The sequence below is a fragment of the Condylura cristata genome, unplaced genomic scaffold (assembly GCF_000260355.1).
Source record: "Condylura cristata isolate star-nosed mole 26May11 unplaced genomic scaffold, ConCri1.0 scaffold00005, whole genome shotgun sequence".
Classification (NCBI taxonomy): Eukaryota; Metazoa; Chordata; class Mammalia; order Eulipotyphla; family Talpidae; genus Condylura; species Condylura cristata.
The window spans coordinates 51683206-51692564 of NW_004567106.1; the positions used below are offsets into that span (position 1 = coordinate 51683206).

General features: G+C 36.6%; 1 protein-coding gene across 3 annotated transcripts in view; it reads left to right on the top strand.

Moving 5' to 3' along the window:
* The first annotated feature begins 1021 nt into the window (after positions 1-1021).
* Positions 1022-9359, top strand: part of ST7 (suppression of tumorigenicity 7) — a 172690-nt gene continuing 164352 nt past the window's right edge. For all 3 annotated transcript variants that reach the window (XM_004676970.2, XM_004676969.2, XM_012721009.1), the window contains exon 1: positions 1022-1425. In XM_004676970.2, the coding sequence (XP_004677027.1) occupies positions 1404-1425 (22 nt within the window). In that variant the 5' untranslated portion in view covers positions 1022-1403. The remainder of the gene's footprint in view (positions 1426-9359) is intronic.

Genomic DNA, 9359 nt, shown 5'->3' on the forward strand with positions numbered 1-9359 from the left:
TTTATATGATTTTAAAAGTGTAGATTTATGGAATTACTCTTTTGTGTATTTTAGTATTTTCAAAATATTAAGATAAAAAATTTCTTTGCTTATCTTGGATAGATATTTTAACGAAAATCTGTATATTCTTAGCTTTTTAAAGAAAACTAGATTTCTAAATATGGTAATGCAGGAAGACTTATTTCTCAAATGAGTCAAAAGACAAAATAATATGTTCAAGTACTTTGTATGGCTAGATTAAAAGGAAATGTGTTTGTTGGTCATACGAATGTGCCCTACCGCCTTACACATAGGTGTACGTAGGAGTGTGCTTAACAGCCTTGGAATAAATGAATTACTCTGAGAAATGTCAGGAATTCTTGTTAAGCAAAATGAAGAACATATAGGCAAAAAGAATAGGATAAGAGAAATATACACATATAAATATATCCCTAGAGCAGTAATTTTTACATTTGAATAGTAGTTACAAAATAATAATGTAATCACTAATATTTGAGGACTCCCTGTGTACCAAACAATGTTTTAAGCACTTATTCTGTTATGTGACTGTTACATCTGTGTATTTATGTATCTAGAATCTGTGTACAGTGGTAGACATAACTTCATATATTTATGATTATGTGTGCAACCCTCGATCTGTTAACTGGTCATAGGCAAGTGAAAAAAGATGAGTTCTGAAGTTTTTGTAAAGATAGACTTATTTTCTTGTTTCTGACATTCTTATTCCTAGAAAAATCTCTGCTTGTTGCGTAAAACCAGGAACCCTGCTCTGCATGACATTTTTGTGGTTACTTGCGATAAAGCCAATCATTAAATTTCTTTGGGGTCTCTTAGTGTTTGGTGTCACAGGATGAAAATCATCAGGAGGAGGAATAGGTACATGTGGCTCTTGGTCTTGTGCATTTTGTGACAAAGGAATTCCCCTTTGAACTGCCTGTTCCCCTGAAGCCTCTGGCTCAAGCAGCACAGTCTGCCTGTGCAGTATCCCTGACGTCATCAGTGTATGCATAAGCCCTGCTATTGTCTTACTGCTACAGCAGGGCTGGGGATTGCAGTATCCGCTGTTGCTGCTGCTCCCAGTCCTTCTCCGTCTGCTACCTCGTCCTGTCTCACTGCATCCCAGGAGAGCCACGTCGGCTGGTCTTTCCCTTTCGGATTTTCAAAAGCAGCTCTTCGGTTTTTGGTGCTGGAGGGAGAGACTACTTTTCAGTCACACCGGAGAGCACTGAAGCTTGTAAGAGGAGAATCTGGCAGCTGGACACAGCCTGAACTGCATTGTCTCTCTTCATGACCCTTGCTGTGTAGCAGCTCATCTCTTTACTCATACGTACACCCTCGTCCTGATTTTCTTCCTTTTTTTTTTCTCTTTCTGATAATTTTTTAAGCAGCCTCTGGAGCCAGCCATGTTTGGCACTGAATCTTCATGTAAGTAAATGGATCCCACTTCTTTGCTATTTAGAAATCCACTTGCTGTCATGGTTTCATTGGCTTGGAGTTCATATCAGTTTGCCTTAGGTCATTAACAGCCTTTTATTTTGGCTCTGGCTACAAATGAATTGGTCTAAAGAGGGACTCCCCCTTAACTGGGTTATTCATCCTTAAGGTTAGGGATGTCAATGTGGTCAAAACCAGGCCTCTAAGAGAGAGGGAGGAAGACAGGAATCCAGGCAGCCTCCGGAGAACGTGTTAATTGATGGGATCAAGTCTGTCACTGATCGATTGTTGGAGGTTCTGTAATGGTCCTTAAACCCGAAAATAGATAATAGGATGATCTGAGATGATAATATTTCTTAGAAAGGAAAGAATCATTCCTTTGTCTAACAGGAGTAAAAGGTATCAATATATCCTCTTCCTCCATATTTTTACAAAATCATAGGAATATATACATAGATTAAAGATGAATGAGAAATAGGCTTTGTTTTTGAATATGGATTTTTTCCACATAGTGACTTTGATTTCAATGTGCTAGTTAGTGTCACAGCCCAGAAGTATCATATCTGCCTTAAAACTTATACAATGAAATTGCTTTGGTGCAGAGCAGGCCTGCACAATGGGCTAGGCTGGACAGCAGTTGTAGACAGCTAAAATTGGTATTTTAAAATATGATGATCAGTTTAAGTAATTTGAAGATTATTTAATGTTGTGTGCAGAATAATGTGACTTGTCAATGCAGTTGTAAAGGCTCTGCAGAGTATTTTGTCATTATCTATAAGTAAAGGTGACAGTGAAGAATTTCTAAAGAGATGAAACCTGCTGGCCTAGAATACTGAAAATAGGGTAGACACTATATCTGGGGGGGTGGGGAGGAGAAGGAGGTTAGGGCATATTTCTTATGATTTTATAATTCGTCTTTTCCTTTATGATCTCAGGTGATTGGTGTGTCTATATCACAATGGGTGATTAGTTCAGCATAGTAGTATTTCAAGAGCTAATAACCCTCAGTTCTTTGGCTTCGCATTGGCTTTTTAAAGGGATTTATTATTTTTTGTTGGTTTCTCATGAAAGTTTCCTATTTCCCCAACTGTCACACTACCAAGGTCAAGATAGAGCAGGTACCAGATGTAATATCCATTTAGCATGTGATTACTTATAATAATTAAAAAATATTTTTCACTTTGTGAGATACATTTGGAATGACTTGTCATGCAAGAAATAGAAACAATATTAGGTGGCAAAGACTTCCTAGTTTCATTTCAGTTATGGAGTTTTATTTACATAGGAGTCTAGGTAGGTACAGAAAAATACTTACCTACTAAAGGAGAATTAGTCCTACTACTTTATTAAGCTGAAAATGGAAGTTGAACCTAAGTGTTGGAAGCCTTTTGGGTTCTTGGACTAAAATTCTGTAGGTTTGCCAAACAGACACAGCCTTTCCTAACCATCAAACCCAATCTTATGATAATATTACTCATGTAATAAGTGGTGCATTTGAAAACTGCTGGTTGCTTGTAGTTTCCATAGTTACCAGATTACTGAACAGAAAATACCACTTGGAAGACTGAACACCCTCATGCAGGTTTTCAGCATTGATTTTACATTACTGAATATTAAATTGTTTTTTGTTTTTGCTTGTCACTAGAAGACCATAGATAGCTTCATAGTGGTCATTATATATTGAGAAAGGGCTGCTTCTTTAGATAAGGAGTTGCCTCAAATCTGCATTCAGAATTCACATAAATATATTTTCTTTGTGTTTTGAGGCATGGGTCCCAAGGCCTTTAATTTAAAATTTTGCAGACTATTTTATTAGCAAGAACTACCTATATATGTAATATTCAGAAGAAGTCATATTTAATTGGTTTGGAAGGGATCTTTAAACATAGGATATTTTAACTATATTTTTTGGTCAATGCTCATTTAATGTTTATCCTCTATCTAATGTTCTGCTAGATCCTGAACTACTTCTCTATCTCACCAAAAGGTAATCAATCACTGTTCTGACTTCTGTTGCCCATTGAATCACATGTGAATGGCTTTCTAAATTCTTTCTCTTATCTCTTTGCATATAAGAGAAAGAAATGTCAGTATCTTTATTTTCAAATACTGGATTAAGTTAACTTTATGTTTCAGATCTTTTAGATCAGGAATTGCAGTAGAGCCTGGGTATCACATAGTAATCTATTATATCCCATTTGCATATAATTGCATGATTTAAATACCAACCCCTTGATTAGTCACATCCCTCACTTCTATCCCTCAGCCTTAAGACTGGCAAAAAGTTTATTTGAAAGAGTAGGTCTATTCATCAAAATCAAAAGCTTAGATATTTATGCCATTATAACTAATAGGTGCTCTGCCTTCTGGCATTGTGCTAGTGAAACCTCCAACATGTCAGTCTCATTTTCTCTAACTTGATGGATCTGAATTTCCAGAACTGGAGTAGCCTGAGCACAGTCTGTTTGAAGTGGAAGTGCTCCGCATTAGGTGTGGGTTAATCATCACACAGCGGGAAGTGTAGCTTCTGTGACTGTTACTATCTTGATGTGTTTCACCGAGCTTTTCCTGTACTGAAGTTTCCCATGACTGAAAATGGGAATCGTTGGTATATCTGTTCTTTATCAGCTTTAGGGAAATGTAATTTTAGTTCCTGTGTTTAGAATAATTTACACTCAAGAAGAAAATCCTGTCAGAGACCTTTGGTTGAGGGGAATAGTCATTATGCTAGCTCTTAATTTGATTTAATGTCGATTTATATTCTAAAATCAATGATTTCCACTTCATTAGTTAAAAAAAATTTAATTTCCCCTTAAAATTTTATGAAGGGAGAGAAAAAAATCATCTTTTGTGTAGTAAGGCACATGGATTTTGCTCTGCTGTCATTGGTTACATCCTTCGTGATAAAGGCAGTTATTCTCTAAAGAGTAAAGACTTACAATACGATGAACATTTATTCAGTTAGCATTTACCTGGCTCAATTTTCCTCCTTTCTCCCTTCCCATGTTTAACTTTTTCAGTCCTCTGGGGTACCATTTAAGATGTATTGTGGAGGGAATTGTGGCTTGGTCTAGCAAATTAATGTCTTCCAAAGCACCTGCCTTATTAGTTCACTGAAGAGAACAGCATCTTACCTTTTAAGAAACAGCATGCCCCTTGGACAGTAGTATGATTTAATCCTCCCTCCCCATTTTGATATAGCTGTAGTAAATGAAAAAGAAGAGCTGGTTCATCTATTTAAGGGAAAAAGAAGTTACTAAAGTATCAACAAAGGGGGTGGTGGTAGTGAGTTTATTGGTGATGGAGAGATGGTAAGTATGTGCATATCAGTTCTCTTTAGGCCTGGTAAATCTTCCTTGCCATATTTTGGATGCCCACATCACCTTGGGTAGGTAGCTAGAGCTGGAAAAGATTTTGGGATACAACTAATGCCCTGTGTGGTTTACCTTTGACTTGCATCAAAAGTGCAGGTGTTATTTTTTATATTTATTACTGATGAATAATACATTGTTAAAACTGACAGCTTTTCAGTTCTTATAGTGTGGTGTCATGTTTCCAAGAACACATATTACTTCAAATTTTGGGCCATTGCAAGGGAGATAATCACATAAATATATTCTAGCAATATTAGGCCACTGAAAAACTATATAATTAAACAGACATCTCATGATAGAAGAAAAAAGAGTCATACTTTTTTCATATATATGCATTTAGGGCCATTCTTGACAGCTAGTCTTGTATGATATTAATTTTGCATTTTAGGGCCATTCTTGACAGCTAGTCTTGTATGATATTAATTTTGTCTGTTATATAATATATCTAACTCCACTGATAATATATATAACTCCTGTGAATCAGATATTAATACTAGCTATGGTCACTTAAAAATGGTTATCACAAATGGACTATTTTTAATAAAAGATCTAGTTCTTAACAAATAATTATATTAGAAACTGCTGTTTTTGCTTAGTATGTTTGACATTTTTATATTATATTTTCTTTTCTCTTATTAGTTTTTGTCATTTAGAACACAGGTAATTTAAGAAACTAGGTAACTTAAGAACACAATCATTTTCCTTTCCTACTACTTTAATCTTGCTGTTAGTATTTAACTGGATTGACTTTTAGATGCTTTCATCTTAAAAGAAAACATAAATACTTAGTATACACTTGAAAACTTACTGTTAAGTCTGCACTCAGAGAATTACATGCAAAGAAAAATATTATTGCATGATGTTAGATGAACAGAGCACTATAAATCACAAATATGGAAAAACAATTGTAGATCATAGAACTTTACAGTGAGACATGGAGGATATACAGGAGCCTGGGAAACTAAAGATCATATAACACTTGACTTTTGTTATTTCTGTATTATCTTTTTTTTCCCTTTCTGAAGTGTAATTTCTGATGTGAAATTTCCTCTTGGGTTTTTGTCAGTTAATGGTTGACATGGTGATTTTTAGTGTCAAGAGAATATTTTAAACTAAATAAGATAGGAAACTTTTTTTTTTCTTTTGGGTATTTATATACTTATGCAGAGATGGAACAAAAATACCCAGTAGTTATTTTTAAATTCTCAAATTACTTATTTTCACTTGAGTATAGGTTTCCATAATTGTTGGTGTGGAGTTTGTTCAGGAGAAATTACACATGAGTTTTCAGTGATCTGTTGTTTTCATTGTCACAATGTACCAGATTCATATCCTGTATAAACTGTGGGGAGTCTAAGGGGAAATATTACCATATATGGAAACTTTCTCCATAGAATCCCCATGGAGTTATACAGGATATGAATAGGATTCATTGTTGTTATGGATTCTGAGTCAGAAAAGGCACTGATAATATATATTTTTAATGTTATTAATAGTCATTGCATAAATTATATTCATATACTACTAGATTTTAAACATGAGACCATGAGGGACACAGGAATATGAAGCTGGTCATTTTTTAAATTGCTTTCAAATAGTTCTGATAGCTCATTTTTTTTTCTTAGTAAATATAAAGCATTCATTAACATACTTACTAATGTGTTTTTAGTTTTTAGAAAACATGGAAGTTTTTGACTAATTTAAAAGTTTGGTGATAGTTATATTTGCTGTGCTAAAATAATAAGTTGTAGTATTTTCTCTATAGAGATTTTTATATTAAGAATGAGTCAGATAATTGTGAATGAAAAAGGGAGATACAGTTAAAAATATGTAGAAATAGAGCAATTGCATGGCAGACACCGTGACCTAAGTGTAGAGGTCTATAGCTCAATTGCCTGGATTCACATCATGACTCCAATATGTTCTGTCAGTTTGGCAATCTGAGTTCTTCTGCCCCAGAATATGTTTTATCCAATTAAATCTTGGTGTTAAGGGAATTTGCCTTTTGGGCCAGAATATCTGGGTGGCATTTTTCAAGATTTGAGAGGTAGACTCTAGGAGTGGGAAAGATCAGCTGAAAAAAGGGAAATGTCACTTCTCCAGATTGAGTAGAAGTTCCATTTTGGGGAATCTATGAAGAGGCCCAGGAGGATATTGGAAGGGAGGAAACTATATGATACTGGATCAGGGTTGACAAATTAACAGCATATCTATCAATACTAGTCTCCATCTCTGTGGCATTTGCTGATCACTGATTGGTCATAGAACTCTTATAGGATTGATCTTAAGCCACTCAGGAGTTAGAATGTTTTCACTTAAAAAATTTCATCCATGCAAGTGTTTTCAACATAGTGTTATATTTAAATATTTAAATAAATTGATAAAACAAATACTGAATTAAGAGCAAAATTAGGAGTCTTAAGTGCTCCAGTAGTATCCCTTTATATGTGAAATAAAGACAAGGTTCTGTGTCACATTGCATTGTGGTTCTCAATAAGGTCAGTGAGCTACTTATTTGAAACCATACTGATTTCTTTTGACTGAAATTAATACCAACTGCAAATACATCCCTAGGCTGTAGCGCAACATATCTAACACTAAGTTCTCATTCTTAGCATTTCAATTTGCTATGACTTAAGGTCATATCATTGAAAATATGATGTGTGGGCTTTATAGAAAATTAATACTGAGAATTAAGTCTTTTTAGGCTGAGGAGTTTCTTACACATAACTAGCACATGTCAGCAAACAATTCTTTTTTTTTTTTTTTTAAGATTTATTTATTTGTGCATACAGAACTAGGGTACAGGCCAGAGGCTCAAGGGTGGCGAGAGGATTCACCAGAGACAGAATGGGGAGCAGAACAGGCAGATCAACGAAGTACACTGCTGAGGGGAGCAGCGGGCGGGTCAGGAGAGGTCTGCCATGTCATGTGGATCTCCTCTGGGGGCAGGCAGGGATCGAACTCATGCGGAAGTGGCTTTAGCTTCTCAGTGCTGTGCTTTAACCCACTGCGCCACCAGGGAGGGCCAGCAAACAATTCTTAATTGTCACCCTGTCACCAAGCACAGGAGGCACCAACAGAACAGCATATGAACTTCTATTACTGAGTTAGATTTGTAAGGAAACTTTCATATGAGAAATTCCAGACTTCCTGGTCAACTTCCCTGGATTTGTTTTAGTGTAATAGTGTTTTAGTTATCTATTGTTATATAGCAAACCACCTTAACAAACCACCCCCAAAAGAGTTACATAAAATAAGCTTTTATCATTATACCGTACAGTTCTATGGATTAACTGGATTCTTTAGTGGTTCTCATATGAAGTCTCTAATGCAGTTGCAGTCTGATGTGTGTTACGTCGCAGTCCTCCAAAAGTTCATATGAGTGGGAAGTCCGGGAGAGCTTTCCCACATGGATGTCAGTTGATGATATTTCCTGGAATTCACCTGGAGTTGTAGGAAGGGATGCCTTTGCTTGTCTTCATCATGAGGCTAAAGTTTCTCATCGATGAGAAACTATGAGATTCTTCTATAAGAAACATCCCAGTATTCTAGGTCCTCAGAGGCCTTGATAGCTAGCTAGAGGAAGCTGTAAGGTTTCTTAGGACCTAGTCTTGGAAATTTGAAGGAGCACTTCCACCATATTACATTGAACAATCAAGTTACTAAAAAAATCCAGATTCAAAGGGAAGGAAAGTAGACTCCTCTTGGGGAGGAAGAGCAAGTAGGATGGAGAATACTGTAGTGGGCATCTTGGAAAATACAGCTTGTAAAAGCAGTTTCCATATACCACTCCATGAAGTTGGTTTCCCAGAAGTGCTGCTGAGTTTCTCTAAATCACGAGTCCACAAACTTTTCAGTAAAGGGCCAGATGGTGACTATTTTAAACTTGTGGACAATTCATCTTTTTTTTTTTTTTTAAAGATTTATTTATTTATTCATACAGAACTGGGGTACAGGCTAGAGATGCGGAGGGTGAGAGACTTCACCAGAGACAGAGTGGGGAGCAGAACAGGCGGATCGACGAAGTACACTGCTGAGGGGAGCAGCGGGCGGGTCAGGAGAGGTCTGCCGCGCCATGTGGTCACTTCCGAGGCAGGCGGGAATCGAACTCATGCGGAAGTGGCTTTAGATTCTCAGTGCTGTGCTTTAACCCGCTGCGCCACCAGGGAGGGCCGACAATTCATCTTTTTTTGGCAACTACTCAACTCTGTTTTGTTGTCAAATGAGTATGACGACTGTGTTCCAATAAAATTTTATTTATAGAAATGAAATATAAATTTCACATAATTTTCCATGTTGAAACTTGTATTCTTGTTTTTTCCCAACTATTGAATCATTGGCTCAGTGTTTGTTAAAAAAAAACAAAAAACTGGGCCCTCCCTGGTGGCGCAGCTGGCTAAAGCACAGTACTAAGAAGCTTAAGCCACTTCCGCATGAGTTCGATTCCCGCCTGCCCTGGAGGAGATCCACATGGCGAGGCAGACCTCTCCTGACCCGCCCGCTGCTCCCCTCAGCAGTGTACTTCATTAATCTGCCTGTTCTGCTCCC